The 16,949-nt window shown below is 39.3% G+C and overlaps 1 protein-coding gene across 3 annotated transcripts in view; it reads left to right on the forward strand.

Annotated features, from left to right (window-relative positions):
• Positions 1 to 16,949, forward strand: part of SPRED1 (sprouty related EVH1 domain containing 1) — a 124,775-nt gene that overhangs the window by 57,668 nt on the left and 50,158 nt on the right. For 2 of the 3 annotated variants that reach the window (XM_008269229.5, XM_070053969.2), the window contains exon 2: positions 4,807 to 4,981. In XM_008269229.5, the coding sequence (XP_008267451.1) occupies positions 4,807 to 4,981 (175 nt within the window). Of the gene's footprint in view, positions 1 to 4,806; positions 4,982 to 15,144; positions 15,238 to 16,949 lie in introns of those variants that run through there. The other variant, XM_008269230.5, reaches the window with a different exon arrangement.

Consider the following 16,949-nt stretch of genomic DNA (forward strand, 5'->3'; position numbering starts at 1 on the left):
TACTACAAACTTCGTGACTAAAAATGTAGAAATTGGGTATTACAACCTGAAGGTCAAGAAATCCAAATGGGTCACATTGTGTTAAAATCAAGATGTAGTTCGGTTTATGAATATAAAAGAAAGCAGAGAGGTATAGAGGGGAAGGAAAACAAAAGAAAGAATTTATGTTAGAAATGTTGAGCTTTAAAACAGTGAAACCTAAATATCACAGATAACTAGATGGCAATCAGAAATGTGTTTAAATTTAGAAAACAGATCTGAGCAATAGCCAGAGCTGTACAGGTCCTTCGGTTTTGTGTAGCAGTGGTTCTGAAATGGACAAGCCAAGGAAATTATTGATGCTGTTGAAATTGTGATTAAAGCTATATACAATCTTCCTTGAGGAAAATATACATAAAGCTGAAAACGCACAATTGCATACAATTTTGGAGGCTCATAGACTGTTTCAAAACGTTCACCAATGTGAGATTAAGAATTTTTGGTCTAAGGGGCAAAGTTGCTCTGAAATAGATTTTTAGGTCTTAAGATTTAAGCATTCATCAAAATAATATTTCCTTGCAATAATTATTAATACTTCTAAGCAAACAAAAATATATGGAAAATGAAAATAAAACCAGTGTAAGATTAGAATTCTATAGAAACTGTTGTATCACAGTGTCACTTTTTTCTAGTTACTTAGTTGAATGAAATAGATATTGTGCTAATATGTTAGCTAATTGACATTAAGGACAAAGGATGGATGGAATTTTAATCTATAAATATCATGGACAATTACAACTTACCTCATGCTAACAAAATATTACTATTAGAGTATCATTTCGTAAACATACCCACTGTTAACAAATGCATATGTAAGTCTGGAGTACTATATTGTGACATGGTGTATTCTGATCTCTCTCTAAAGTAAGCATGGAGGAGAAAAGGGAAAATTTGGAGTTTTGGTAGTGACCAGGAAATGGGAAGAATAGAAATCAGTATTAAAACTGTTTATTCTGTGTATCAATAAATGTCCTAATATGTGGTTAGAATACATGCTTTTTCTAAGGAGCTTGACTGCCAAACATTTTAAGTTTCTAAAATTTGACTTTTTTCTTATAATGAACAAATAAAGCTAGCAGGAAACACTTAATAAATTATCTAAACTTAGACCTTCAACTTAGATAGCATTTGGGTAGGCATGTAATATACTTGGTATTCACAAAGCAAGAGGACTCTTTTAAGAGGTAAAAGAGACAAAGACCACTTTAGACCAAGGACATTTTGCACTTTATTTTAGTTAAAGCTGTTAGTGCCTGTAAAACTTTCTGTAACTGTATATTTAATTTGTTAAGAAATATTTTGTCTATACGCAAATTTGAAAATGAAGCTGTCATATGCATTTATCCATAAAATGAAATAAAATATAACTTTTGAGTTGTTTTGGCTCAGATGGTACTGTTATTTTCAAAGAAACTATGTGGATCAGTATAACTGAGGCAAAATTTATGTTTGGTCATCGTCTTTTGCCTTTTAACTTTATTGAAATACCAGTTGAAATTTATAGAAAATAACGCTCATGGTTACTTTGAGAATTTTACATATGGAGCACTTGCTTTGTAGTTATAATCTCATCAGCTACCTCCAAAATGTACCACATCAGTACAGTCCTCCCTGTGTGCATTATTTTTTTTTTTTAAAGATTTTATTTATTCATTTGAAAGGCAGAGTTACAGAGAGTCAGAGGCAGAGAGAGAGAGAGGAAGAGAAGTCTGCCATCCGCTGGCTCACTCAGGGACTGATCTGAAGCCAGGAGCCAGGAGCTTCTTCCAGGCCTTCCACGCGAGTGCAGGGGCCCAAGGACTTGGGCCATCTTCCACTGCTTTCCCAGACCAGAGCAGAGAGCTGGATCGGAAGTAGAGCATACGGGATGCCAGCACTGCAGGCAGTGGCTTTACTCGCTATGCCGCAGCGCCACCCCGGCTCTGTGCAATATTATTGCCCTAGTCCATCCCAGTGTTACCTCTTACCTGGACTTCTACATCATTAATTCCTATGATTTCAGGAGTTTTTTTTCCTCTGTGCAGCAGTTTTGGGAGGCATGACCTTTTGGGGGTTGAGGTCATCAGGGTGGAACTGTTGTGAATGCTTTAATAACTGTTTCAGAAGGGCTGGAGGGACCGGCGCTGTGGCTCCTGGCTATAGATTGGCTTGGCTCTGGCTGGTGCAGCCATTTGGGGAGTGAACCAACGGATGGAAGACCTCTGTCGCTACCTCTCTCTAACTCTGTCTTTGAAATAAAATAAATCTTTGAAAAAGGGGGGGAGCTTGAGAGAGGGAGAAATTTTGTGCCTTTTGCCTTCTGCCATGGGAGGTCACAGTGCTCTTAAAAAGAAGATAAACAATCGGCCAATAAGCACATGAAAAGGTATTCAACATCATGCATAGTCAGGGAACTAGAAATTAAAACCACAGTGAAATGCCATCGCTCCCTACGATATATAGAACTAAAAAGACTGAGAACACCAAATACTGGCAAGTTTGTAGAACAACTGAAACTATCATGCAATACTGATGAGAATACAAACACTTTGAAAAATAGTTTGTTAGTTTCTTATATAGTTAAACATTTCCCTATCCCGTAACTTTTTCATTCCATTTATAGGTAATCATCTAAGAGAAATGAAAACGTATATCTACAAAAAGACTTGTACAAAAATAATTATGACATAGTAGCCAACAATTAGGGATAATTCAAATACTCATCAGCATAAGAAACAAAAAATTGTGATAAATTTATTCAATTAGAGGACTATTATGTGATTTTAAAAAAGAATGAACTTTTTATACACAAAATGACTTAGTATGCAGAAGAACTTTTACAAAAAGGGTACAAGTGGTAATTCTATTTGATTGCATTTGTGTGAGGGCCAAAACCAGGCAAAACTATGTGTTAAAAAAGAGCAAATTTCTGATGGAAAGGCAGCATAAGGGAATTTTCTGGTATGATGAAAATGGTCCACATCTTGTTTATCATGTTGTTTGTATGTGTGTCTTAGTCTGTTTGAGCTGCTGTAACAAACTAATGCAAACAGGAGAGTTTATAAAACAACAGAAATTTCTTATTTTTTGAGAAGATTTATTTTATTTGAGAGGCAGGGTTAGGCACACACACACACACACAGAGAGAGAGAGAAGAAGAGAGAGGGAGAGGGAGAGGGAGAGAGAGAGAGAGAAACAAAAAGAGAGATCTTCCATTCAGTGATTCACTCCCAAAATGGCCACAACAGCTGAGGCTAAGCTGTGCTGAAGCCAGCAGCTTCTTCCAGGTCTTTCATGTGAGTGGCAGGTACCTAAGCACTTGGGCCCTATTCTGCTCCTTTCGCAGGCCATTAGCAGGGAGCTGGATTGGAAGTGGAGCAGCGAGTCTTGAACTGGCACCTATATGGGATGGCAGCAGCTCAACCTGCTACACCACATTGCCATCCCCCCCACCCCAAAATTTATTTTACAGTTCTGGAAATCGAGGATCTAAGTGTTAGTAGAATTGGTGTCTGGTGAGGGACCCCTGTCTAGTTCATAGATGGTACATTTTAGCTGTGGCCTCACTGGGGAGAATGATCTAGCTTTCCTATGGTCTCTTTCATAAGAGCACTAATCACATGGCAGGAATCTATCTCTTGATACCACCTGATCGTAATTTGGGATTTCAGCATAAGGATTTTATGAAGAAATAACCATTCAGATGATAACAATGAATGTTTCCATTTGTTAGAATTTGTAGAATTTGGCATATTTAAAATCAGTGCATGATATTATAAAGTAATGTAAACTTCACTAGTATAAACAAACAGGTAAAGTTAAAACAATGGGGAACTTTCAGACAAGCACAATGACAACAGAAATGATAACTGGAAACCAAGAAGATTTAGAGACGTACTAGGAAGCACAGAAATGTTACATAGAATTTGAATTCATCATTATTCTTATTAACCAGGAGAAGTTTATGCTACTTTCAATATAATTTTCTAAGAAGTCAGCAAAGCATACTGTTTCCAGAGAATATTTCATTAATGATTAAAAATTTTGGAACTAAATGCTTAGATGTCGTATCAATCATTTAGTACATAAAGCACATTTTCTAGGTTGTAAAGAATCATTAACATTGGAAAATGATTCCGAAATGGAACTAGAACATAGTTTCTTTTAATAGAGCCTGACAAAAAGAAGACATGAAAAGTTTCTTTAGACTGATTTGCTTCATAGTAATTTAAACAGACCATTTAAATAATTTAGAGTCCCAGTTAATAGAACAAATAAAAAAAGTGACATCTAAGTATGCTTGTTTCAGCATTTTATTTATCATATATTGCAGAACCATTAGAGTTCATATGCCTTAGTTAAATTAAATGTGCTAAAACATTGCAGTAATTTGTCCTTGTTATAATATTGCAGCAAGACAACATATATAGACAGGCTTGGTGGTGGCCTCTGTAGTTTGACAGCTTAGTCTTTGGGATCTTTTCACAACTCATTTTGTGGTAAGCAAATGTGCTTGAACTATTGAAACGATGAATAGAAGGAAGAGTTCTGTAATCTTTTATTTCAAGGTTAGCCTTCAAAATAAAGGATAACCTTTACGGTTTGTTCATTTATGGGCTTTGACCTCTTTCAAGTTTATTACTTTCTGTGGACTGTCATGAAAATAGTAAACACTTTAGTCACTGCATATATTAACTAATGTAGTCTTTGGTTTCTCAGAAAACACTGACAGTTTCACTGTTTTTTGTTAATGGAAAAGCTAATTCCTGATCTTTGCATCTGTTTTAGTAATAGTTATGCACGAGTGCGAGCTGTGGTGATGACCCGAGATGACTCAAGTGGTGGCTGGTTACCACTTGGAGGGAGTGGACTAAGCAGCGTCACTGTCTTCAAAGTCCCTCATCAGGAAGAGAATGGCTGTGCTGACTTTTTTATCCGTGGAGAACGACTCAGGGACAAAATGGTAATGAATTATGTGTCTATTGCTATAATTTTAGGATACTTTCTACAAAATAGTTTACCTATTTAAAATTATAATCAGTGCATTTTTCTTATTAGAATCATTTTTGCTCATAAATCAGTGATTTTGGTTTTGGAGCTATTTTTATGTTAGAGATGATGAAATAGAATATTTCTTCACTGTGGGACATGTTGGGCTTGAGGGGATTGCTTCTTTTCCATTTGGGTTTTTATTTTTTAAATATTTATTTATTTATTTGGAAGAGTTACACAGAGAGAGAGAGAGAGAGTGAAAGAGAGGTCTTCCATCCAATGGTTCACTCCCCAGTTGGCTGCAATGGCCGGAGCTGTGCCAATCCAAAGCCAGGATCCAGAAGCTGCTTCCGGGTCTCCCACATGGGTGCAGGGGCTCAAGGACTTGGGCCATCTTCTGCTGCTTTCCTAGGCCAAAGCAGAAAGTTGGATTGGAAGTGGAGCAGCAGGTCTCGAACCGGCGCCCATACAGGATGCCAGCGCTTCAGGCCAGGGCATTAACCTGCTGTACCACAGCGCCGGCCCCTGCATTTGGGTTTAATGTAGGAGCATTCACATATGGTCCTCTTAGTTGTTAAACTAGGTGTACCCTGCCTCCCTTCTCCCACCATTCCTTAGGATTAGCAAATCTCAGTCTATAGGCCAAACTCATGGATGCCAGTGGGTTAAGAATGGTTTTTATATTTTAAATGGAAAAAAATGAAAAAAGAAAAATTTTGGTTTATAAAAATTATGTGAAATTCAAACTTTAGTGTTCATAAATAAAATTTTACTGGAACCTAGGCAAGGTCGTTTATGTTTTGTCTATGTCTGTTTTGACACTACAGTGATAGTGTTGAAAGAGTTGAAATAAAGTGGTAAATATCTGGCCTCTTACAGGAAAATTATTCCTGTGTAAGACTCCTGCTCTCGAGCTCTCTGTCTTTGTTCTTGTTAATCTACTTATTGTATGCCTATATCCTACCAAGTGGTAAACCTAATTTGGACACATCTTCCAATACTGTTACTTGCTTACCTCTATTTAGTGTAGAAAATTCTTTTTCCTTTAAGTCATTGACCCAAAATAACTGTTAGATCTGAAAAGCTGGATTAATAATGTTATTTCTTCAACAAGGGAATGGAAAGCATACATTTACAAGTAAAATGAAAATCTGTAAGACGCTTGCAAATACACAAATTCCTTTAAATATGTATTTGTGGCCGGCGCCGCGGCTCAATAGGCTAATCCTCCGCCTAGCGGCGCCGGCACACCGGGTTCTAGTCCCGGTCGGGGCGCCGGATTCTGTCCCGGTTGCCCCTCTTCCAGGCCAGCCCTCTGCTGTGGCCAGGGAGTGCAGTGGAGGATGGCCCAGGTGCTTGGGCCCTGCACCCCATGGGAGACCAGGAAAAGCACCTGGCTCCTGGCTCCTGCCATCGGATCAGCGCGGTGCGCCGGCCGCAGCGCGCCGGCCGCGGCGGCCATTGGAGGGTGAACCAATGGAAAAGGAAGACCTTTCTCTCTGTCTCTCTCTCTCACTGTCCACTCTGCCTGTCAAAAAAATAAATAAATAAATAAATAAATAAATATGTATTTGTGTAGCAGTTTATAAACCCATTTAGCATCTATTTTCTTTCTCTTAGAAATGTGTTTTAAGTCCTAAATAATTCTTTTGACATTAGTATTTTGAGTACAACTTGATTTTTTTTTTTTAAATTATTTATTTATTTGAAAGACAGAGAGAGATGACTTATTCCATCTGGTGGTTCACTTCCCAAATATCCACAACAGCCAGGGCTGGGCCAGACTGAAATCAAGAGCCAGGAATTCTCAGGGTCTCTTATGTGCATGATTGGAACCTAAATATCATCTTCTGTCTTCCTGGCACGTTAGCAGGAAAATCAGAAGTAGAGCAGATGGGACTTGAACTGGCACTGTGACAGGGAATGTGGCCATCCCAAGACAAGACTTAATTGCTGGATGCACTATTATAGTTTTTGGTCTTGGTTTCTTGATTTTTTTATCCACTGGTAAATAATTTCACAGAATTTTTTAGTTTTTAAATTGATTTATTTGAAAAGCAGAGCAAGAGAGAGGGAGAGACAGGTAGGGACACATAGACAGAAAAATCTTACATCTGATGGTTACACTTCAAATGCCTGCAACAGCCATGCCAGGCTGGTGTGAGGTGAGCAGCCTGGAAATCTCTCTAGGTCTCTCTCCCACGTGAGTGGCAGGGACCTGAGTACATCACCTGCTGCTTCCCAAGATGTGCCTTAGCTGGAAGCTGGTTTAGAAACAGAGCAGGGACTTGAACCCAAGGACTCTTAATAGCTGGTGTGGTATCTTAACTGCTGAGACATATGGCTGTTTCCCGTTTTAGTTAGAAAGCTACTTGTCTCTGCCCCCATTTCTTCCCCATTAAAGAGAAAGCTATCCCAAATCATCTTGAAAGCCTTTTAGCTTTAGTTTTGTAAGTGCATGATTCACTCCTGTGTTATAGATGTTGTACCATGTGTACATATTTAATAAATTTGACCATAATTAGCTTTTCAGTATTGCAGGAAACCACAAAGTCAAACGTGAATATAATAAATTCAACATGTCATCTTTTAAAAAATTAAAATATTTAAAGGTAGTTCTGGCTTTGATCAAAAATTCTGAGGATCTAAGGTGTTGTTTAATAGTGAAACTTCTTTTTAGTAATTAGAGAAGGAGAGGAGAGAAGTCAGTTGTGGAGTTAGTATTGGAGAAAAATGCTTCCTAGAAAATATGTATAAGAACAAGGCAGAGATGTCCTTGATGTGAAATAGAGGGGAAGAATTATTGAAACAGAATTCTGAATGTATTAATGGAGATTAACAGTTTAGGTTAATTAAAGGACCAAATCTGTGTTAGTAGGAGTAAGGCTGGTCAGTGATAACTCAGACTGATGTATTAGGTGATTTGCAGAGTGTGACTTTAACATAATGCTAGTGAAAATCAACCTGCAATACAGATGAGCACAAAGGTATTCCCTATGACAGGGTGTAAAATATGATACATTAACAGGAAGATAGGTTCTTTTGCTAGAAGTATGGGCCAGGAATCATCTATTGTTTCACTTAACCATTTCTCCTTGAAAAAACTTACTATGTAGCAAAGATACAAAGCATTACTGTGTAGGCATAAAAGAAAAATTACTTTCAGTTGGAGAATTGCTCTATTTCTTAGAGGGTTTAGCTATAGTAAAGCATTCAAGATTATGGACATTTATATGATCAAAGTTAGATGCAGCAACTAATGAATATAATTGGAAAATGAGCAGTCTTGTAAAGACAAATGAGACAGTGACATTGAAATAAGCAGATTAATAATTAGCCCACTCTGCTGGGTAATACATGTATGAGCAAGACTAATTCTGAAGAGAATGGTAATAAAATTGAACTAGATGTATTCTTTCTTGTTATCACTGTACATTGGACCCATTATGTCTGTTTCCGTAGGTATTCTTATCAGTTAGTTCAGGCTTCTAGTTTCTTGATTCTTTTTTGAAAGAGATACTCTGACTACAGAATCTGAAGTCTATCAGGTTCTTTGCAAATAAATAGCAGGTTTCTTTTATTTGCTAATCCTATATAATATTTAATTATGTAAAAGATAGTTGCTGAAAAGCTGTTCCATAGCCATTTTGCTTAGGGGACATATCTTAGAATCCTCTAGCTTAGGTGAATTCTAGAAATGTGATTTTTGTCTTCATACCTCATGAATAAAATTGTAGACTTGTGCCTTTTTAAAACTATTTTTAAAGATTTTATTTATTTGAAGGCAGAGTTGGAGAGGGAGAGAGGGAGTAAGGTCTTCCGTCTTCTGATTCATTCCCTAGATGGCTGCAATGGCTAGAGCTGGGCCATGCCAAAGTCAGGAGTTCATCTGGGTGTCACGTGAGTGCAGTGACACAAGGATTTGGGCTATGTTTTGTTGCTTTCCGAGGCACATTAGCAGGGAGCTGAATCAGAAGAGAAGCAATCATGACGTGAACTGGCACACATATGAGATACCAATGCAATAGGCAGCAACCTAACCTTTTACACCACAATAGTGGCCCTATAGGTTTTTTGGTTTGTTTGTTTGTTTTTATTTATTTTTATTTATTTATTTTTTGAGTGAGCAAGTGAAAGCTACTCCCATTTCCTGATTGCCTTCTTAAATGCCTGAATTGACAGACTGGGCCAGGCTGACACCAGAAGCCAAGAACTCACTGTAGGTCTTCCACATGGCTGGCAGAGATTTACCTACTTAAGCCATCACCATTGCCTCCCAAAGTCTGCATTAGCAGGAAGCTGAAGTCAGAAACCAGAGGTGGGAATTGAACCCAGGAATTCCCAGTGTGAGACACAGACAACCTAACCAACTTAATCATTAGGCCAAACACCTGTCCCTGTCCTTTAAGAAATATGTAGAGTAAGAAGAGGTACAGATGGCCAGCCACTTGTGTGGCAAATAAAGAACACTGGATAATATTTTAAAGAATATTTTCAAGTCAGAATACTGGTAGCAGTAGTGAAGAAGAAGAAGGCTTTTCTTGATGATGAAGGAAGCACTTTGGCAAAAGGCTTTTCCAGCCTTTATTTACACTTATTTTCACCAAAAATAGGTCTTGTTACATATCACAATGGTAACATTACATAGCAGCTCCACATCTACTGATCTCACAAATGGATTGAAAATATTTGAAAAACATTGTAGGTGTATGGAAACCATTTTTTTGTAATTATTCCTTAAACAATGCAAATGACAACTATTTACATAGCATTTGTTATGTAAGATATTGTAAGTAATCCAGAGATGATTTGAAATATATGGGAGGGTATACATAAGTCATTTGCAAACACTATGCCATTTTATATAAGGGGCTTGAAAATCCTTGAGTTTTGTTTATACATGGTGGCTCTGGAATCAGTCTCCACCAGGATTTTTTTCTTTTTCTTTTTTTTTTTAAAGATTTATTTATTTATTTGAAAGAGTTACACAGAGAGAGGGGGAGAGAGAGGTCTTCCATCTACTGGTTCATTCCCAGTTGGCTGCCATGGCTGGAGCTACGTTGATCCCGAGCCAGGAGCTGCTTCTAGGTCTCCTATGTGCGTGCAGGGGCCCAAGGACTTGGGCCATCTTCCACTGCTTTCCCAGGCCACAGCAGAGAGCTGGTTCAGAAGTGAAGCAGCCGGGACTCAAATTGGCACCCATATAGGATGCTGGCACTGCAGGCGGAGGCCCCACCAGGACTTTTTCAAGAAGGCATTAGTTTGTATAATTCACTCATTCACTTTATCAAAGTGATCAGAAATGATTATTTCCTATAATGCTTACCTATAAAATGTTTTGTTATATTTACAAAGGAGATGAGAGTGTTGTTTCTTGGCTTATCTGTATGTTATTCCAAATTAGAGATTCTCAACCTTTTTGCCATGAATGGGTTAAAGTAGCTGGAGCCTCTAGACTAGTTGTTTGGTAAATGTTCTTTTTCTGTGTGTGCCTGAGGAAAAAAGGTTTGGAACATAATTTGCTTTCATGCTTTATTGATGATTAAGAATTTGAAAGAAACACAAGGCTTTGGTGTTACAGCCTAAGAAAATGAAAGTATTACCTTCTTAGACTTGGGGATGGAAATGGCCCTTGTCAAGGAAAGATTTTTAGAACACGGCTGTTGTATCTCTTTCCTTTGTGTTTATAGTTCTGTTTTCTTCCTTTAGTCTTTTAACATAAATATTTATTTCCTTGGAGCATTTTGTTTTAGATTTGTTTATTTATTTGAAAGAGTTAGGGAGAGACAGAGATCTTCCATCTGTTGGTTACTCCCCAGCTGGCTGCAATGGCTGGAGCGGGACCTAGCAGAAGCCAGGAGCATCATCCAGGTCTCCCACATGGGTGTAGGGGCTCAAGCACTTGGGCCATCCTCTGATGTTTTCCCAGGCACATTAGCAGGGAGCTGGATCAGAAGTGGAACAGCTGGGACTGGAGCCAGTGCCCATATAGGATGCCAGCATCGCAGCTGGGAGGCTTTAACCCAGCATGCCACAGCACTAGCTCCCTGAAGTACATATTTTTTAAGAAATTCCTTCTATGGCGGGCGCCGCGGCTCACTAGGCTAATCCTCCGCCTTACGGTGCCGGCACACCGGGTTCTAGTCCCGGTTGGGGCACCGGATTCTGTCCCGGTTGCCCCTCTTCCAGGCCAGCTCTCTGCTTGGCCAGGGAGTGCAGTGGAGGATGGCCCAAGTGCTTGGGCCCTGCACCCCATGGGAGACCAGGAGAAGCACCTGGCTCATGCCATTGGATCAGCGCGGTGCGCCGGCCGCAGCACGCTGGCCGCGGCGGCCATTGGAGGGTGAACCAACGGCAAAGGAAGACCTTTCTCTCTGTCTCTCTCTCTCTCACTGTCCACTCTGCCTGTCAAAAAAAAAAAAAAAAAAAAAAAAAAAGAAAAAAGAAATTCCTTCTAAAATTTAACTGTTGTTTTAAGTAATTTTTTTAAAATATTTATTTATTTGACAGGTAGATTTCCAGACAGTGAGAGGGAGAAACAGAGAAAAAAGAAAAAGGTCTTCCTTCTGTTGGTTCACCCCCCAAATGGCTGCCACGGCTGGAGCTATGCCGATCCGAAGCCAGGAGCCAGGTGCCTCTTCCTGGTCTTCCACACGGGTGCAGGGGCCCAAGCACTTGGGCCATCCTCCACTGCCTTCCCTGGCCACAGCAGAGAGCTGGACTGGAAGAGGGGCAACCGGGACTAGAACCCGGAACCCATATGGGATTCCGGCGCCCCAGGCAGAGGATTAGCCAAGTGAGCCACGGGGCCGGCCCTGTTTTAAGTAATTTTTACACAGAATTTACACATCCCCCATGATAGAAACTTTCTTTTTTACATTTACTTTTCATCAGATACACTAGTCTTCTCTGTAAATGCGATGTTTCTTACGAAGATTTTATTAAAATGTTTACCATATGTATAGATTATATTTGACTGTTTTAGCTGCTTTGTATGTAGTATGTAAACTTAAAACTGAACTATCATACACCTTTAAGTTCTGTACAAATACCTGAATTAACTGTCAGTAGTAACATTAAAATTTTAAATATTTATTTCCAAACACAATTTTTAATTGTCATGAGGATTTAAAGTAGCTCTTTTGCTAAGGCTTGGGAAAACAGTAGAAAATGGCCCAAGTGCTTGGGCCCCTGTACCTGACTTGGAAGAAATTCCTGGCTCCTGGCTTCCCAGCTCAGGCCACTGCAGCCATTTGGGCAGTAAACCAGTAGATGGAAGATCCCTCTGTCTGTCTGTGACTCTGCCTCTAAAATAAATTATTAAATCTTTAAAACAACAACAAAAAAGCATATCATGTGCAAGCAGATAACAAAAGATGGAGTGGGCTAAATAGAAAGACACAGAATTACTTAGGGCACCTGAATTACTTAGGAAGTTCCATGGCACAAGACAAAGTAAGGTTATAATATAACTACTATTATAAACTCAAGACTTAAAAAGGGAAATTTTGAAATGAAGAAAGGAAAAACAAGAAACATTTCTAGCTTAGAAGTAGCCAGGGACTGGTGTGAGATAGCATGTTAAGCCGCCTCTTGGGACACCGGCATCAAGTATGAGAGTGCCTCATTGCAGTCCCAGCTACCCCATGCTTGTATCCAGCTTCCTGCTGATGGTCCTGGGAGGCATCAGATTATGGCCCAAGTATTTGGGTTCCTACCACCAGCATGGGAGACCCAGAAGGAATTCCTGACTGCTGTTGTGGTCTGGCCCAGGCCTGGCTGTTGCTGGCATTTGGGAAGCAAACCAGCAGATGGAAGATCTCTCAGTCTTTCCCTCTATTTGTGACTCTGCCTTTCAAATAAATAAATAAATAAATTATATATATATATATATATATATATATATATATATATATATATATAAAAGTTACCAAAGAGATTAAGGAGTTATTTTCAGGATAAATATAATTAGGTTGTAGATGAAATGTTTATGTAATTAAAGTGTTTTTAAAATAGTAGTTAATAGTATTCAAAAATAGTGATTTTTAGAGGAAATTAAAAAGAATTATTAATGTTCCAAAGACACAGAGAAAAGAAATAAATTTTTTAAATGGTGTTTCTTGGGGCTGGTGTTGTTGTGTAGCTGGTAAAGCCACTCACTGCCTGCAGTGCTGGCATCCCATATGGGTGCCAGTTCATGTCCTAGCTGTTCCACTTCAAATTTAGCTCCTTGTTTGTTTTGTTTTTAAGTTTTTTTTTTTTTTTTTTACCTATTTGAAAGGCGGAGTTACAGAGAGAGCAAGAGACAAGGAGGTCTTCCAATCCGCTGGTTCATTCCTTAAATAGTCACAATGGCCAGGGCTGGGCCAGGCTGAAGCCAGGCTGAAGCCAGGTGCAAGGAGCTTCATCCAGATCTCCCACATGGGTGCAGAGGACCAAGCACTTGGGCCATCTTCCTCTGCTTTCCCAGGGGCCTCAGCAGGGAGCTGGATCAGATCGGAACACTTGAACTGGTGCCTATCCAGGGTGCTGGTGTCCCGGGAGTCGGATTTACCTGCTACGCCTCTCTCTCTGTAACTCTTCCAAATGAATGTTTTTAAAAAAATCATTAAGTGGGGGCTGGTGCTATGGCCTAGTAGGCTAAGCCAAATGCGTGCTGTTCTTTGATCCAGCTCTTTGCTATGGCCTGGGAAAGCAGTAGAGGATGGCCCAAATGCTTGGGACCTTGCTACCTGCATGAGAGACCTGGAAGAAACTCCTGGCTCCTAGCTGCTAGCTTCAGGTTGGCTCAGCTCTAGCCGTTGCAGCCATTTGGAGAACCAGCAGGTGGAAGACCTTTCTCTCTTATCTCTCCCTCTGTCTATAGTACTACCTCTCAAATAAATAAAATCTTCAGAAAAAAAATCAATAACTGGGGCTTCTTTTCCATTTATTGGAGTCTAGAACAAAATTATAGTATTTTTTCTTTTAAAGATTTATGTATTTGAAAAGCAGAGTTATAGAGAGGGAGATGCAGAGGCAAAGAGAGATATTCCAATCCACTGGTTCACTGCCCAAATGGCCTTAATAGCCAAGGCTGGGCTAGGCTGAAGCCAGGAGCCAGGAACCTCATCCCAGTCTCCCATGTGGGTACAGGCATCCAAGTATTTGGACCATCTTCTGCAGCTTTCCCAGGTGCGTTAACAGGGAGCTGGATTGAAGTGTAGCAGTCGGGACTTGAACTGGTGCCCATATGGAATGCTGGTGCTGCAGACGGCAGCTTAACCTACTGTGTCACAGTGCTTGTCCCAGGATATTTATTTTCTAAGAAGAAAATAGTTATATGATTATAGCAGTAGCTTTGTTAAAGCTGGAACTCACCACCTTAAAAGACCATGGAGACATCTTTCTGCCTTGGGTTGAACATTAGGAAAGTATAGAGCAGAATTTTTCTGCTTAACTTCTCTGCTGTGCCTCCATAAGTCATTCCATTGTGAAGCCTCAATTCTTCTACAGAAGTATTCCTTCACTAAAAACATATTGTCTTAACTAGCTTTTACTTGGGGTTCACCCTCCCTAATAATTTTGTCTCTTGAAAAATATGAGTTCTATTCTCCAGAATATCATAGAGTTAGGAAAAGGGTGAGAGTAGAAGTAGAGATAATTCAGCAGCTTTTTTGCTGTTCCTTATTCCCCTTATAAATTGTTACTCTGTCACCCACATATATAAATCTATGTGTTCACACTGTGTTCTGTTGAGATCAACGTGCTATAGCTTTCATTTTCGTTTGTTGACTTAAGCAATTCCTTCCCATAACCAGGTTTTCTACATCTGAACTTCATCAGTGTTCTTGGCTACTTTTCTTTGCAGTCTTGACCTTCTGGTCTTCATTTCAGCCGGCTGCTTTCCTAGATCTGGTTGTTACCCAAAACAGTTCGTTTTACAGTATTTTACAATTTCCTGCCATTTCGTTTTTACTCTTCTACTGCTCTTCAATTTCATGCCTTCTGTATTACTTTCTGTCTCCAATTTTCTCCTACTTTCAATAGATTCTTTCTGGCTTTAATATCTTTTAATCATTACTGCTTTCTTTTTTAATTTATTGTAAATTTTCCCCATAAGTCTCTTCAACAGCTTTCTCATTTATGTTTTAGCAGAAGACATGTGGCTGAATTTTTGTCTTGCTTTATAGTAAAGCAATATAATTGAATCTTGCAACATTTCCTTTTTAACACTCCCTTTTAAAGGTGAGTCTTAAATTTGTTCATATAACATATTATTTGTTAGACAGCTACTGTGTGCTATATACTGGAAATTTATAATTTTCCATTACATAGAAATTTCAGTTTTAAGGGAATATACATTTTAGTGAGGGTAACTATTACATTAATAAGGGGAAAAATCAGGGAAAGGAGTGTAGGGGGTTTTGTGGGGAGGTTGGTTCAACTTTAGAGTGGCCATAGAAGGCATTGCTGAGAAAGTTGATGCTGTTTGTGTGAACATGATTTATAAGAATAAAACCATATATTTTAATTTATATGTTTAGACTCTGAAATCTTAAGTATTCTTAAAATAGAATGAAATTATATATTTGGTTAAGTACTTATGCTAAACTATATAAGATTTTGAATTTGATTAGTGCTGTCAAAATGTACCTCAACAGTAGTGAGAAATCTATAATTATTTGTGATTCTTCAGTTTATGCAGGAAGGTCCTTTTCATTCTTGATTCTATTCATCCTTTTCATCCCCCCCCCCATCTTGCATGAATTAACTGCAAATAAGCCTCCTAAGCTTTTCATTGCCCAATTTCACCTAACTCCTTCTCATATCTTTATGTATACCATAAAGAACTTTCTAAAAAGTTTTGGTCTGGTACTTCTTAAAAATTCCACAGTCAGAGTAGGTGTTGTGGTAGAGCAGATTAAATTGTTCCCTGTGATGCTGGCATCCCATATCAAAGCACCAAGTCACAGCTACCCCACTTCAGATCCAATTCCCTGTTAGTTGTATTTGGGAAAGCAACAAAAGATGGCCCAAGTGCTTGAGCCTCTGCCACCCATGTGGCATGTGGCTTGAGCCCCTGCTACTTCCTGACTTTGTCCTAGCCTACCTACAGGACTTGCAACCATTTGGGGAGTGAACCAGTGAATGAAAGTTTTCTCTCTGTCGTTCCTTCTCTCTGTCGCTTTGCCTTTCAAATAATGAAATAGTTATTAAAAATTCCCCAGTCATTTCTGAGAGTTTAATCTCCTTCTCTCAACACAGAAATATAATCTGGCCCCTAACCTCCTTCATCTTTATCTTTTCTCCTCCCCTCCCCTCCCCTCCCTCCCCTCCCCTCCTCTCCCCTCCCCTCCCCCTCTCTTCTCCTCCCCTCCCCTCTCCTCTCTTCTCCCCTCCCCTACCTTCCTTCCTTCCCCCCTCCCCTCCCCTCCCCTCCCGCCCTCTCCCCTCCCCTCCCGCCCTCTCCTCTCCCCCCCTCCCCTCCCCTCTCCTCTCCTCTCCTCCAATAAAAATCTTTAAAAAAAAAAAGTTTATGTGTGTTAGGGACTATAGGTAAGACAGTTTGGTTGTACTCAGGAAACAATAATGACAGGAACAGTTTTCCTTTTTATTATTACAGATAAAAAAAATGGTAAAACTTTGGAGAAGGTACTTTGGACAGGCCAATTTTCCTGTGAAGAATTGAAATTGGGAGAAATGCTGCATACAATAATGCTGAAAGCTTATCAAATTACAAGTTAGTCAGTTGCAAAGGTATTAAATGTACTTTTTTATTAAAGATTTATTTATTTATTTATTTGAAAGTCAGAGTTATACAGAGAGAGAAGGAGAGGCAAAGCAGAGAGAGAAAGAGATCTTCCCATCCATTGGTTCACTACTCAGTTGGTCACAGCAGCCAGAGCTGGGCAGATCCAAAGCCAGGAGCCAGGAGCCAGGAGCTTCCTCCAGGGATT

The sequence above is a fragment of the Oryctolagus cuniculus genome, chromosome 12 (assembly GCF_051225735.1).
Source record: "Oryctolagus cuniculus isolate XC-2025 breed Fujian yellow rabbit chromosome 12, ASM5122573v1, whole genome shotgun sequence".
Classification (NCBI taxonomy): Eukaryota; Metazoa; Chordata; class Mammalia; order Lagomorpha; family Leporidae; genus Oryctolagus; species Oryctolagus cuniculus.